Raw genomic sequence first — 16,062 nt, 5'->3', positions numbered from 1 at the left:
TTCAGACTTTTGTGATGCTACTTATGAGAAATAAGGGGAAGGGGTGATGGGATAGGACACAATGCTCACAGGTTGCGTGTCTTAACCTCTTTCACTCCTCACATAAGGGCTGATGTTAGTCAGTGTGTTGTTTTTTGTTTTTTTTTTCTCCTGTAAAGCCCCTTAATGTGGGTAAGAACAACCGCATGTCCGGTCATCTAATTAGTAAAATTAATAAATATTAACAGGATTTGAAATCCTGATTCATTGATCTCTCCTGAATGGTGGACAGTGTATCTGAGTAACTGGTTTTAATTAGATTTTCGAGGGCTTGCTGATTTCTAGACCATCTGTCAGGGTTGAAAGGTAGATCAATGTTTTTCCAGGAAGGCCCACCCCATTTAAATTTAGAGTATTGGGGACAGATTACCAGCACCAAGTAAAGTTTAATTGTTTTGGACGTCTTTGAAGATTGGATTAGGTACAAGTTTTGACTCTATTTCTATGAAACCATAAAACTCCTCTACAGGGCTTTAAGGTACCTTCACACTAAACGACTTTGCAACGAGAACGACAACGATCCGAGACGTTGCAGCATCCTGGATAGCGATATCGTTGTGTTGACACGCAGCAGCGATCTGGATCCCGCTGTGATATCGCTGGTCGTTGCTGAAAGTCCAGAACTTTATTTGGTCGTCAGATCGGCGTGTATCGTCGTGTTTGACAGCAAAAGCAACGATGCCAGCAATGTTTTACAATGGTAACCAGGGTAAATATCGGGTTACTAAGCGCAGGGCTGCGCTTAGTAACCCGATATTTACCCTGGCTACCATTGTAAAAGTAAAAAAAAAAAACACTACATACTCACCCTCTGATGTCTGTCACGTCCCCCGGCGTCCGCGCTGCTGCTCAGAGCTTCCTGCACTGAATGTGTCAGTGCCGGCCGTAAAGCAAAGCACAGCGGTGACGTCACTGCTGTGCTTTAGGGCCGGCGCTTACACAGTGCAGGGAAGCTGAAGGCGAGGGACGCGACAGACACAGCAATGTAAGTATGTAGTGTTTGGTTTTTTTTACATTTACACTGGTAACCAGGGTAAACATCGGGTTACTAAGCACGGCCCTGCGCTTAGTAACCCGATGTTTACCCTGGTTACCCGGGGACTTCGGCATCGTTGGTCGCTGGAGAGCTGTCTGTGTGACCGCTCTTATAACTGTAAAAATATTCAGTGGGAGGGTGGGGATGCAGGGCCTCGCACCAGCCATACTTTGTGCAAAAGTTAAGGGGTTCAAGCCCATTCCTTTTTTTTTTTTCCCTTTTTTTTTTTTTTTTTCTTAGTCATTGCTTAGCTGCAGGGGAGGGGGCTTCGGTCTAAAAGGTTTACTATGAATTCTGCTAGAAATTGTGCTAAATTACAGCAGAAACCAGCGCCAGGGCTTCCTAGCATGCACCAAATATATTAAGAGGTGCGTGCACTTGGTGTGGTTTACCCAGCCCTTTTTTTTTTTTAATTAAGATTGGAGTATGAAAGCTGGTCTTAACCCCTTTCTGCCAGCTGACTCAATAGTACGTCAGCTGGCAGATCCCCTGCTTTAAGGTGGGCTCCGGCGCTGAGCCCACCTTAAAGCCGCGACATGTCAGCTGTTTTGTACAGCTGACATGTGCGCGCAATGAGCACGAGCGGAATCGCGATCCGCCTGCGCCCATTAACTAGTTAAATGCCGCTGTCAAGCGCTGACGGCGGCATTTAACTAGCGCTCCCGGCCGCGCGGCCGGAGGTCCTCGCACTGCTGACCCCTGTCACATGATCGGGGGTCAGCAGTGCATTGCCATAACAACCAGAGGTCTCCTTGAGACCTCTATGGTTGTTGATGGCCGAATGCTTTGAGCGTCACCCTGTGGTCGGCGTTCAAAGTACACGACCATTTCTACTACATAGAGGTGATCTGTACTTCACCTCTATGTAGCAGAGGCGATCGTGTAGTGCATGCTTCTAGCCTCCTATGGAGGCTTTTGAAGCATGCCAAAATTTAAAAAAAAAGTGTTCAAAAATATATAAAAGTTTAAATCACCCCCCTTTCGCCCCAATCAAAATAAAACAATTAAAAAAAATCAAACATACAGATATTTGGTATCGCCGCGTTCAGAATCGCCCGATCTATCAATAAAAACAAAAGATTAACCTGACTGCTAAATGGCGTAGCAAGAAAAAAAAAATCAAAACGCCAAAAATTACGTTTTTTTGGTCGCCGCGACATTGCATTAAAATGCAATAACGGGCAATCTAAAGAACGTATCTGCACCAAAATGGTATCATTAAAAACGCCAGCTTGGCACGCAAAAAATAAGCCCTCGCCTGACCCCAGATCACGAAAATTGGAGACGCTACGAGTATCGGAAAATCGCACAATTTTTTTTTTGCAAACTTTGGAATTTTTTTCCACCACTTAGATAAAAAATAACCTAGACATGTTAGGTGTCTATGAACTCGAAATGACCTGGAGAATCATAATGGCAGGTCAGTTTTAGCATTTAGTGAACCTAGCAAAAAAGCCAAACAAAAAACAAGTGTGGGATTGCACTTTTTTTGCAATTTCATCACACTTGGAATTTTTTTCCCGTTTTCTGTTACACGGCATGGTAAAACCAATGGTATTGTTCAAAAGTACATCTCGTTCCGCAAAAAAAAAGCCCTCACATGGCCATATTGACGGAAAAATAAAAAAGTTATGGTTCTGGGAAGGAGGGGAGCGATAAACGAAAACGAAAAAACGGAAAAAGCTCCGGGGGGAAAGGGGTTAAAAAGGTTTGCGGCAATATTTTAAGTGATCAGTGGGAAGCTACCTTTCCAAAAGATGGCGTACTTGCTATCATAATCCGCTCTCCACTTGGTCAATTATGTCCAAACCAAGAATTACCCGACTGCTACAGTCACTGATTTTGTCTGCTGACTGGTGGTCGGGACATCACTTTGGTTAAGCAGAGACCTGATTATGATGGTTACTATGCCTTCCTTTTTTATTAAGAGAAGCTTCTCCACTGATCTTAGACAATTATATATATATATATATAGATACATATACACAACCTTTTTCTAAGGGTATGTCTCCACGTTCAGGATTGCATCAGTCTTTGGTCAGGATTTTATGCAAGTAAAATCCTGACCAAAACTGCACCTGAGGTCACTGGCAGGTCACCTGCGGTGTACCTGCGTGTTTTGCTCATAGTAGCAACATGCAGCGTTTTGAAAAAACGCACAACGCATGCGTTTTCGCGGCAAAAACGCATGCGTTTTTAAACGCATAGTGGAGTCTGGATTTCATAAAATCCCATCCACTATGCTGTAACATCTGGACGCTGCGTTTTTGACGCAGCAGAAAAACGCAGCGTTTCCTGAACGTGGAAACATACCCTTAGGGGTACTTCTGTCTGTCTGTAACGGAAATCCCACGTTGCTGATTGGTCGCGGCCTGGCGGCTGCGACCAAATCAGCGACTGGCACAGTCCGGCCGAGAATTAGTCCCTCCCTACTAACGTCCAGTCAGTGCCCGGCGCCCGCTCCATACTCTCCTCCAGTTAGCACTGACACAGGGTTAATGGCAGCGTTAACGGACCGCATTATGCCGCGGGTAACGCCCTCCGTTAACGCTGCTATTAACCCTGTGTGAGCAACTTTTTACTATTGATGCTGCCTATGCAGCATCAATAGTAAAAAGAACTAATGTTAAAAATAATAAAAAAACAAAAAACCTGCTATTCTCACCTTCCATCGTCCGCCGATGCGCAGCTGCCGCCAGCTTCCGGTCCCGGCGATGCATTGCGAAATTACCCAGAAGACTTAGCGGTCTCGTGAGACCGCTAAGTCATCTGGGTAATTTCACAATGCATCGCCGGGAACGGAAGCTGGCGGCAGCCGCGAGCGCATCGGGACAGCTTCGCTGGACGCCGGAGGGCGAGTATATAACTTTTTTTTTTTTTTTTTTTTTTTAACAGGGATATGGTGCCCACACTGCTATATACTGCGTGGGCCGCTGTTATATACTGCGTGGGCCGCTGTTATATACTGCGTGGGCCGCTGTTATATACTGCGTGGGCCGCTGTTATATACTGCGTGGGCCGCTGTTATATACTGCGTGGGCCGCTGTTATATACTGCGTGGGCCGCTGTTATATACTGCGTGGGCCGCTGTTATATACTGCGTGGGCCGCTGTTATATACTGCGTGGGCCGCTGTTATATACTGCGTGGGCCGCTGTTATATACTGCGTGGGCCGCTGTTATATACTGCGTGGGCCGCTGTTATATACTGCGTGGGCCGCTGTTATATACTGCGTGGGCCGCTGTTATATACTGCGTGGGCCGCTGTTATATACTGCGTGGGCCGCTGTTATATACTGCGTGGGCCGCTGTTATATACTGCGTGGGCCGCTGTTATATACTGCGTGGGCCGCTGTTATATACTGCGTGGGCCGCTGTTATATACTGCGTGGGCCGCTGTTATATACTGCGTGGGCCGCTGTTATATACTGCGTGGGCCGCTGTTATATACTGCGTGGGCCGCTGTTATATACTGCGTGGGCCGCTACATACATATTTATTCTAGAATACCCAATGCATTATAATCGAGCCACCATCTAGTATATAATAAACCTTCAAGGAAATGTCCAACTAGTTATCCCAGTTCCCTTTCTGTGTGTCCTGGTGGGTTGTTACAATGTCTGTTTGGAATTTGGCTGTTGGGCTCATGATCCTTTTTCACTGGATACAATTGTAACCCCTCATGTAAGAAACATTCCTGTGCCTCTTTTCTTTGACTGATCCAATTCACTGACATCAAGCAGTGATTTTAAAAATAGTAAGTAGCTGAAACAAAAACATTCTAAAGTCATTCTTTTATAAGTCTGTGGTCTCCAGATGAGAATGCAGGAAGGAATTTACTATTGACACAAACTGTCCTAATATTTCCTTTTTGCCATGTTGCCCACTGATACATATAATTGCAACCCAGATATAACTCCACATTGTCTTTTGATGCGTTTATCTCTGGGTCATCTTACAATAAGATCTTTAGTCCCGAAGGAGATTGTCCAACAATAAAATATAATTTATATACTTAAAAAAAATATATAAAAGGAATACCTAAACAAAATGTAGTGTGAAATTAACCTGTCTAGTTATGAAGCAACACTGATCGTGAATCCATTTCTTCTGCTATTGTGTAAATGGAACAGACAGGTAGAAGTGATAGACAATTAACAAGACACCCCCTATAAAGGAATGGTTCTGCAGGGGATGACAACAGACCATTTCTCTGTTCGCATTGTTTTTGGCTGTTTTGGTCATTTTTGCATTTTGTCAATACTTTCCACCCCTAGAGGAGGTACTGTACAGTAGCATGAGGCGGCGTCTACAAACCACAGAGGTTGCACAGGTAGTGTATCTTTTGCAGTATGGCACATCAATGCAAGCTGTGGCAAAAAGGGTAGCTGTGTCTGTCAGCAAAGTGTCTAGAGCAGGGGTCCCCAACCTGTAGCTCGGGAGCCACATGTGGCTCGCTGTCCCATGAATTGTGGCTGTCTGTCAGCTTGCTGCATTAGCTCCAGTTCTAGCAAACAGATATGAAGAGCACATCTGAAAATGATTAATTTTTTGAGCAGCCCTGCACAAAAGAGCAGATCTGGATGCATATATCCTGGTCTTAGGGGTTTTGAAATAATTTAAGTATGGTACGCTGGAGACAAGATGACACCACCTGTCAGAGGAGATGTTTGAAGCTGGATGTGACAGTGTCTTGGGAGTGCTTTATAGGAGAATACTGAATGGAGGTTATTGTAGGAACCTCTGGATCTTTGTATACTGCTTTGGGGTGATTGTTTGTTGTGGAAAAGTTTTGGTTATCATTATTCCTGTAATGGGGGCTTTGGTTGCCACTATTGTGAGGGGAGCACGAGCTGAATGTGGCTCGCGACCCTCTCTGAGCTGAATGTGGCTCTCGAGGTCAGAAACGTTGGGGACCTCTGGTCTAGAGCATGGAACAGATACCAGGAGACAGGCCAGTACACAAGGAGACGTGGAGGCGGTTGTAAGAGAGCAACAACCCAGCATCAGGACCCCTATCTCCTCCTTTGTGCAAGGAGGAGCACTGCCAGAGCCCTGCAGAATGACCTCAGGCAGGCCACTAACATAACATCCATGTGTCTGCTCAAACTGTCAGAAACAGACTCCATGAGGGTGGTATGAGGGCATGACGTCCACAAGTGGGTGTTATCCTTACAGCCCAACGCCGTACAGGCTGAGAGGCATTTTCCAGAAAACACCAGGATTGACAGATTCGACATTGGTGCTGTGTGCTCTTCACGGATGAGAGCAGGTTCACACTGAGCACATGTGACAGTCTGGAGACTCCGTGGAGAGCGATCCTCCAGCATGAGTGGTTTGGCAGTGGGTCAGTAATGGTGTAGGGAGGCATTTCTTTGGAGGGCTGCACAGCCCTCCATGTGCTCGCCAGAGGTACCCTGACTGCTGAGTACCGGGATGAGACCCTCAAACCCATTGTGAGACCATATGCTTGTGCACTCGGCCCCCTGGGTTCCTTCTGACACATGACAATCCTAGGCCTCATGTGGTTGAAGGGTCAGCAATTCCTGCAAGATGAAGGCATTGAAGCTATGGACTGGCCTGCCCGGTCCCCAGATCTGAATCTGATTGAGCACATCTGGGACATCATGTCTCGCACCATACACCGATGTCACGTTACACCACAGACTGTCCAGGAGTTGGCGGACGCTTTAGTCCAGGTCTGGGAGGAGATCCCTCAGGGAGACCATCCGCCGCCTCATCAGCACCATGCCCAGGCGTTGTACAGTAGGGAGGTCATACAGGCACGTGGAGGCCACACACACTACTGAGCATTATTTCCTTGTCTTGAGACATTTCCACTGAAGTTGGATCAGCCTGTAATTTGATTATTCACTTTTATCTTGTTTCCTTCCAAATCCATACTTCCATGGGATATTGATATGATTTACATTGATCATTTTTCGATTTTATTGTTCGCAACGCATTCCATTATGTAGTGAATAAAGACTTGCAACTGTAATATTCCATTCAGTGATATTTAGGATGTGGGATTTTGGTGTTCCCTTTATTTATTTTATTTTTAGCTGTGTATAATCGATATCTAAATGTAATTAGTCTCCTTCCAGCGCTCCCATGGAATTTGAGCAGGCTGCTCGGGAGATGTCGGCCCACTCCAGAAGTGGTGTTTGCCTTATCAAGAATTCACAGCACCGCTGCAGCAATCACTTGACTAGGAGAGCGCATCATTGTGATATTTCTCTGAGTACACATTCTTCTATTCACAAATGATTGGCTGCATCTGTGTTGGAACTTGCGAATAGGAAAAACTCCACATTCTGTGCCTGCAGACATCTCTGCAGCAGGGGGCTCTGGATCCATGGGGGGAGGGCATGCACAGAATAGTGAGTATCCCTTTATTTTTAATCAGTACTGTCAGACAAACCTTTCTCATTCAGGTGACTTTTCAGAATAAGCTATCGTGTATCCAGACAAGGAATAACACTATTTCTGGCCATTATTACTTTTTAACTATATTTCTCGGCAGTTTCCCCCTCTGCAGACTCCATCTCTAATTTTCAGTTATCTCTGAACTAGAGGATGAAGACTCACTGCTGTGATGCCTGCACACAAACATGAGGGATTCCTGCTCTCCTGTGTCTGTAGCTCATGTTCAGCACCAGACGCACAGAAGACATTATCCTGCAGGGTGAGAAGCATCTACTAAAGCGCAGCCGCTTGATTCTCTCATCTCCATAGACTTCAATAAGCAGCTAAACTCTGATCAATAAATGACCATTCCAAGATGTGAGTGAAAGATTTCTGATTATAATATAATCTTATATTCTTGTTCTATTGATTTCTGCAAAGTTTGGAAAAGACTGAGCCTATGAAAATTCTAGGAAAAACCATTTTAACGAGAAAGCTAAAATATTTAGGGCATAAGACGAGTGTGACCCGTAGGGCTCCGCTCCGCTCTGCATGGTGCAGTGCTTAGGTCTTTCTTGGAACTTTCTCTTATTTTTCTGCCGGTTGCTCCAAGGAATAGAAGTGAGTGGGGTAATGTTACCATAATTATATGGATCTGGCTACACCCATATGGCCAATATTACTAATCCATGTTTAGTGTTTATCTCATCCGCTATGGGAGATTTCTCGGGTCTGTCATTGGATAATGAGCACTGGGACTTGCTGCTGTTAATAGGAAGCAATCGGTAATCTTTCATAATCCGATATACGGGTGTCCACTCCCCGTATACATCAGTGCCGTCCTGTGCGTATTCCACTGTTGCCTTGGAGGAAGATGTAATTCACCATTCTGCTTTCTGCTGTTCCTTGCATTAATCTTGGATACTTCTTCGCCCTACTCTTCTGGCTTATTTTAGTATTTGGATCACCCGGTCGTCTTCTAGGAAGCGGACGGATATTTCGCCTTCCGCTTGTGTGGAGTGACCTTTTTCATATGCTGCGAGTATGTAAAGGATAGTAGTGGCAAACTTGAGTTAAGATTATAAAAGGGGCAACTATCGCTGTTCACAAATGTATATAGAAATATCTGCAGACATTAACCCCTGCATGACCTTGGGATTTTCCGTTTCTCCGTGCTTGTTTCTACCTCCCCTCCTTCCCAGAGCCATAACTTTTTAATTTGTCAATATGGTCATGTGAGGGCTTATTTTTTGCGGGACGAGTTGTAGTTTTGAACGACATCATTGGTTTTACCATGTCGTGTACTAGAAAGCAGGAAAAAAATTCCAAGTGCGGTGAAATTGCAAAAAAAAAGTGCAATCCCACACTTGTTTTTTGTTTTGGCTTTTTTACTAGGTTCACTAAATGCTAAAACTGACCTGTCATTATGAGTTCATAGACACCAAACATGTCTAGGTTCTCTCTTATCTAAGTGGGGGGAAAAAATTCCAAACTTTGCTTTAAAAAAAAAAAAAAAAAAATGCGCCATTTTCCAATACCCGTAGTGTCTCCATTTTTCAGGATATCGGGTCGGGTGAGGGCTTATTTTTTGCGTGCCGAGCTGACGTTTTTATTGATACCACTTTTGTGCAGATGACGTCCTCTTCTTGTCTGCCCTGTTGAGGAAAGGTCAGAGAGGCCCTGCGCACTGCAGTACTTTGCTCTGCCCTCAACAGGGCAGAGCAAAGTACGCCTGCGCCAGAGCCGCAGCCTGAAGACAAGAAGAGGACGTCATCTGATGAAGATAGGAGGCGCCGTACCAGACCAGCAGCGGGAACGCCCCTGGGTGAGCATAATCTAACCTTTCTCATCTTTTAGGATATATCAGGGGCTATTCTACAGCATTACAGGATGCTGTAGATAAGCCCCTGATGCCAGTGGGCTTATCTCACCCTCGATTTTGGGGGTGACAGATTCCCTTTAAAGATGAAGTCGTATAGTCGTGATAGAGGGGGTTCGGCCTCGGAGGCCTTCTCATCGGCATTATTTTGCTGCCTTTCCTTTCAGCACCCTTACTTTGGGCTCTTGGCTTTGTTGGACAGGATGTCCAGTTAAGCGATTTTGTTACTAAATTGCAACACTCAAAGGGGGTACTTAATTTCATGTTAATCATCCTGTAAAAAAAAAAAAGAAAAAAAAAAAGACCCTTGCGATTTGCCTACGCCTAGGCTCATTTGGCGAGAAGATGGTATTTCAGGTTGTTGTCACTTTAAATTCAGAGTCCACTTACATAGTTATTAATGGGCTTTGTGGACTTTAGAGGTGGTAGTCAATCACATTGGTGCTGGACACCCACCTATTGGCTGTTTCTCCACCAACAGCTGAAAGTAAATATTGTACAGAGCCTACACAACACGACTCCATACCCTTGTCTAGTGGCGGTTATCGGGTACTGCAGCTCAGATCACAAGTAAAGGGGAGCTGAGCTGCAGTACCCAAAACAGCCACTACAGTGAATGGCGCTGTGCTGTTTTCAATTTGGATACTAAACTTCTAGTGGGCGTGGTACAGCTGAATGGTGGGGGTGCTGGGTTTCAGATCCCCATTGATATATTGCTGATCTATCCATAGGTAATAAGTATCTTAGTCCTGGGTGCTGGGTTTCAGATCCCCATTGATATATTGCTGATCTATCCATAGGTAATAAGTATCTTAGTCCTGGACAATCCCTTTAATCTGCTCGTTGCATGAATACATTATTTTGCAATTTGTCCTTTCTTGTATGCAAACAATCTGAATGACCGCACTTCTGGAGTCATGTTCCTCAGCCCAGGCACTAGGCAGACAGGCGGCCGTCTGTGTATCAGGTAGATGACCTGTTACATTATTTATAATGCATTCTTCCAGGGCCTCCCTCTCTGACGCAGGAGCAGATCTTGCAGTAATTACCTAGGTTCTGTGAGCTTTGTACCTTGTGGAGGGATCGTCTGGGTTCAGCGCTGGGGAGCAGGGGATTTGTACAGGCTTTGATGCACAATGCAACTTTCAGCCCAGTCCAAATCATTAAAGTATTCATCTCAGAAAAGAGTTTAATGAAGACGTTTTCTGCCAGAATAGTCAAAATATCACTGCTGCCCATTGGCGGCTATGCAGATCTTCCTTACAAATGAAGAGGGCAATGTACATTTGAGTTCCTGCATAAGATTACATGGTATAGCGAATTGTTACATGTGAGAATATCTGATGCTGTCAGTTCAGTTTTATATAAGAAATCCATTAACATTTTGTTAGAAATAACGTTTGGCAGTGTAGCCCCCAAACAGATTAATATTGGCTGATTGCACTCACACGTACCCCCGATTTTGGTGAGACCGAGTCACAAGATGCATCCTCTATTATACTCCAGAGCTGCACTCACTATTCTGCTGGTGCAGTCACTGTGTACATACATTACATTACTGACCCTGAGTTACATCCTGTATTATACTCCAGAGCTGCACTTACTATTCTGTTGGTGCAGTCACTGTGTACATACATTACTGATCCTGAGTTACATCCTGTATTATACCCCAGAGCTGCGCTCACTATTCTGCTGGTGCAGTCACTGTGTACATACATTACATTACTGATCCTCAGTTACATCCTGTATTATACTCCAGAGCTGCACTTACTATTCTGTTGGTGCAGTCACTGTGTACATACATTACTGATCCTCAGTTACATCCTGTATTATACCCCAGAGCTGCGCTCACTATTCTGCTGGTGCAGTCACTGTGTACATACATTACATTACTGATCCTGAGTTACATCCTGTATTATACTCAAGAGCTGCACTCGCTATTCCGCTGTTGTCACTCGTGGACCTCGCCCGTTGCTGCTGTGCAGTGGCTGTAAGATATTCTGGTGACAATGAGTCATGACGACCTAGAGAGACTCCCTGCTCAGTATTTATCCCTGGTTATCGGCGTTTCTCTCTGTAGCTGGTAATGGACATTAGACGCCTGCAGATTGCTCACTTTTCGGATCCGCGCTTCCTGCATGGATTCCTGTGCGCTGCTGAGCAGGATGACCGCGTGGCTGCTCCACAATGCACGTTCACTGCCCCCTGGAGGCGAGCGCTGGAAGCACAGCCTCATTACAACATATGTATTGGCAGCAGTATATAAAGGCGCAGTGGGTGATACTGTTACTCAGTAGGATGCAGGATTTTCTACAGAAAAATCGATGAATCCAGCAGAAATGTAGTAAAATCAATAAATTTATGTCTTCATTTTTAAAAAAATGAAAGGGTTGTATCCTATGGTACACCACTTGTAAATGAGTTCTAATTTCTTACAGCATTATGCACACATGGCAGCGTTCTTCCGACGCGTTTTGACTAACATCTTAATCATTGCTCACATTTGCAGGATTTTCTAGGTTGCGAAGTTTCAAAAAGAATGTTTATAAGGAAAAACATGTTCTGTTACACTAAAACGCACTACTGTATAGCTTTCTAATGTTTTATTTTCTAGCTGCTGTAAGATTTCAGTCTCTTGCTTATCATATATAACCTGTATTTTGTTTTCACTTATTTTATTGTTTTTAACCTACAGAGGTGGCAAAAGCTTGTCAGGAACGAGAAAACCTTGGCATGCTGGTGTGGTCACCTAATCAAAATCTATCAGAAGCTAAATGTGAGTATCTGGTCTGCTGTGGCAGGGAGTGGGTTAATCTGCATCCATGCTGTATTCAGCCACTAGATGGCAGTCGTGGGCCGTATGACGGCACAGCACGGTTTTTAATGCCTTGCAGATCGGCCCTGGATCACCCACCGTTCACACTGTCCTGCTTGGTAGATAATTTTATTGATTCTAGTTTTTTTTACATTACCACCTAACCAATAATTCAGTGAAAAGTTTGCCCATGTGCACTCTGAGACTTTCTTTCTCCAGTCCTTACGTTTCCCACTCTGTTGAGCAGCACGTAGTTCATAGTCTATTCCTTGCAGAATTGCTCTATCGGTCGGTACACTGCACCTTTCTCCATGGCTTTGCTTCTGTTTGACACCGCGTTGTCAGATATTTGTCACACAGGCTTATACACTGATCTAACCTCTTTGCTTTTCAGTGGATGAATATATTTTGGTTGCAAAGGAGAAACACGGCTACAACATGGAGCAGGTAATGAGTAGCACAGAGGTGGTGTGGTCAGGGTTTGTGGTTTTTACAGCAGCTGGGAAGACACCATTTTGAGAGTAATTTCAATGATAGTAGAGATCATCCTACGGAAAGCCATGCAATTGGGAAACTACAACACCCAGCATGTAACAGCCCTAGATAGCTATCTGCATGCTGGGTGTTGTAGTTTCTGGAGCACCACAGATTGCATTTACTAGACAACAGATCAGCAAAGTGATTTCCTTGGTATTTTTTTGCCGCATTGGGGGGAGATGACCTGCCGGGTCTGGGTGTATGGAAATATTGGCAGCTCTATGAAGCGAGGTTCATGCTCCCGCCACTGCTCACGTGATTTCACTCTTCCTTCACAGGCCCTGGGAATGCTTTTCTGGCACAAGCACAACATTGAGAAATCCTTGGCTGATTTACCTAACTTTACACCATTTCCAGATGAATGGACTGTAGAAGATAAGGTTCTGTTCGAGCAAGCGTTCAGCTTTCACGGGAAAACCTTTCACCGGATCCAGCAAATGGTAAGAACGATACAAGGGGCAAAACATGATGACTGCAACATGCAGGACAAAGCATCTTCCACAAGTCAGAGCGCATTTTTTTTTTTCCCATCAACAGCCGTATAAAGGATTGTGATTTTACTTTTTTTTGTATACCCACGTCATAAAAAAAAAAAAAAAAAGGTGACACAAACTGATTCTTTTATTTTATTTTTTTAAATTAAACCGTGAAATGTATATAAAAAAATTAGACCATTTTGGTATTGCAGTAATAATGGGTTTGTCTCCATTTTCTCACACCTTTAACAGTTCTCTCAGCTGTGCGAGAGAGGGCTTATTTTTTTATGTACCTGGCAGCAGTCTCTCTTGGACTTGGTGATTAGTGATGAGCGAATACACTCGTTACTCGAGATTTCCCGAGCACGCTCTGGTGTCCTCCGAGTATTTTTTAGCTCTCAGAGATTGTTTTCCTCACCGCAGCTGAATGATTTACATCTGTTTGCCAGCTTGATTACATGTGGGGATTCCCTAGCAACCAGGCAACCCCCACATGTAAGTACATGCTGGCTAACAGATGTAAAGCTGCAGCGATGAAAACTCAATCTCTGAGCACTAAAGAATACTCGGAGGACCCCCGAGCGTGCTCAGGAAATCTCGAGTAACGAGTATATTCGCTCATCACTAGTAGTGATGGCTTAATTGTATAATTCTTTTATTTTTTCTTTATAGCACTTATAGTAAAAAAAACACATATTTTCAATGTACCAATTTAGATAGATCAGACAGGTGTGACAATAGCATATTCCCTCCCTCACCCCTTCGAAATGGACTCCCAAGTTCACTTAATTTTTGCACATCTTCAGGTTGTGAAAGTTTTGTGAATTTTCATAGTGTTTGGCACAAAACTTGTCTTGCAGGTAACTGCACCTGCTTAATAGTAAAATTTCAGTATTGCAGTACATTGTGAAGTGGAAACTCAACTGTGGAAAGACTGGCAAACTGCTGTCAGAAGGATGCAGACTGTGTGATACAGATGGCACCTGTCATCTACAGGGCAGCGCTCCTTCCACCGGCACCCAAACTGTGATGTTACATGTCGAGGAAGGGATCGATCGATAGATCGCATAGTGAAGAAAGCATTTACTGTGTTATTACCCGAATATGCCTGATGCTCACATGCGGCCTGGACGATTTATTAACCATTACATCTTTGCCCTGTTTCTTTACAGCTTCCAGATAAATCCATTGCCAGCCTCGTTAAATTTTACTATTCATGGAAGAAGACCAGATCCAAGACCAGCGTGATGGACCGTCACGCACGCAAGCAAAAGCGCGAACGTGAAGGAAGGTGAGCGAAGCTGAAGGCTCTGGGATCAGATGCCTCGTTCCCGCCAGTCACTTCTCACCCGTGTCTGTGCCAGATTTATCCTGGTACTTTCTGTTCCCGGTGCTCTATTTTACAGTAATGTCCCTTTGTTAATCGCTCCAGGAATAAGCTAAAATGGTCTACAATTCACCGAAGGAAAATATCCATAGCAACATTTCTTCTCCACTACACGCCAACATTGTTTGGTCGGCTGGCGGAAGCCAGTGGCATTGTCCATTACATGTAGGAGTTTTGCTGATTTCATTTTGATAGCGGCTTTAAGATGGCTGAATGCTCCAGCAGTCAACCGCTTTGTCCCCCTCCTCCATAAATAAGAGTTTAATTCCACTGGGAAAAAAGCTGTATAGATTGTGTACAGACCCCAGATCAGCAATAATACCCCTTTAAAGGGATATTCTCATAACGAGATGGTTGTGCCATCACTTCATGATCTATATGCATTTTATCTCTGGGACCCTCACTGATCCTGGAAATAAAGGGGCTGCAGCACTTCCCTACACAGTAGCGCTCCTGGGCAGACACTGTGCAGAGTAACAGCAGCACAGGACCATTCTACAGGTCCCTGCACAGCCGTATAGTCGCGCACCGCTGTGCAGGGGTAGCGCAACCTGCAAACTGATACATGTTACATGTAATGTATCATGATGTGTGATTAAATATTTTTGAAGTATATAAATGAACATATTTATATGCATTTTTATTTTAGCGGAGACGAATTGGAAGAGCACAATGGCAACAACCCAATTAATATGGAGGTCGATCCACAAAAAGAACCTAAAAAAGAGGCAAGTAGTTGTCCATGGGCTCTGAAACATAGGAAAAGGGACCTTTGTTTAGGTGATGATGCACGTCCGACAATAATTCTGGATCTTTATTTCATAATTCTGCATTGTGCAGGTCCTCTGTTGTTCCTCCTGGACATATTATTGGCCACTGGACTGATAACGTTTATTTTGTCGGCAAGTTGTGTGCACTGATTACGCCCCATTGTATGACTCCCCATTAATAATTTATTAATAGATTAAAAGGAGCCGTCAGTGTTATATTAAAGGATACACGGGTATTTACTAAAATGGCCACGTCAGGAGTGGAGATAGATGTCAGAGATGACTTTGCAGATTGTATATACTGACGTTTTGTCGCTATGTTTTGGTGATACTTTCTTCTGTTCCCTGTTTTCTGGGGTAATTTTGCAATTACAAATGGCCGCCTGAGTCTATGATTTGAATGAAGAAAATTACTGCGTTGTGTTTAGTTATCAGCTGCCTTTTGTGTGTTAATGGTGAACATTCATCTATTCCCGTTTTACATTTTCCAACTAAAATTGAATTAGAGGATCAGTCGCTGCCGGGAAATTCATTATATAACACTTTTTGAGTATTTATTCAGGGTTTATTCTGCTAAAAGTATCTGAGATTCTCACTGTTACGTAAAATAAACGGTTATTGAATTTTATCACATTAATCTTCAGTGTTCACAAACGTTACATCCTTATTATACCCCAGAACTGCACTCACTATTCTGCTGGTGCAGTCACTGTGTA

General features: G+C 44.1%; 1 protein-coding gene across 1 annotated transcript in view; it reads left to right on the top strand.

Moving 5' to 3' along the window:
- The window catches only part of RCOR1 (REST corepressor 1), a 39,014-nt gene that overhangs the window by 12,617 nt on the left and 10,335 nt on the right, over positions 1-16,062 (top strand). The window contains exons 3-7 of the mRNA XM_077269049.1: positions 12,057-12,137; positions 12,571-12,623; positions 12,992-13,153; positions 14,362-14,480; positions 15,226-15,304. Of these exons, the coding sequence (XP_077125164.1) occupies positions 12,057-12,137; positions 12,571-12,623; positions 12,992-13,153; positions 14,362-14,480; positions 15,226-15,304 (494 nt within the window). The remainder of the gene's footprint in view (positions 1-12,056; positions 12,138-12,570; positions 12,624-12,991; positions 13,154-14,361; positions 14,481-15,225; positions 15,305-16,062) is intronic.

This window comes from Ranitomeya variabilis, chromosome 1 (genome assembly GCF_051348905.1).
Source record: "Ranitomeya variabilis isolate aRanVar5 chromosome 1, aRanVar5.hap1, whole genome shotgun sequence".
Taxonomy (NCBI): Eukaryota; Metazoa; Chordata; class Amphibia; order Anura; family Dendrobatidae; genus Ranitomeya; species Ranitomeya variabilis.
This window is presented reverse-complemented; position numbering and strand designations above follow the sequence as displayed.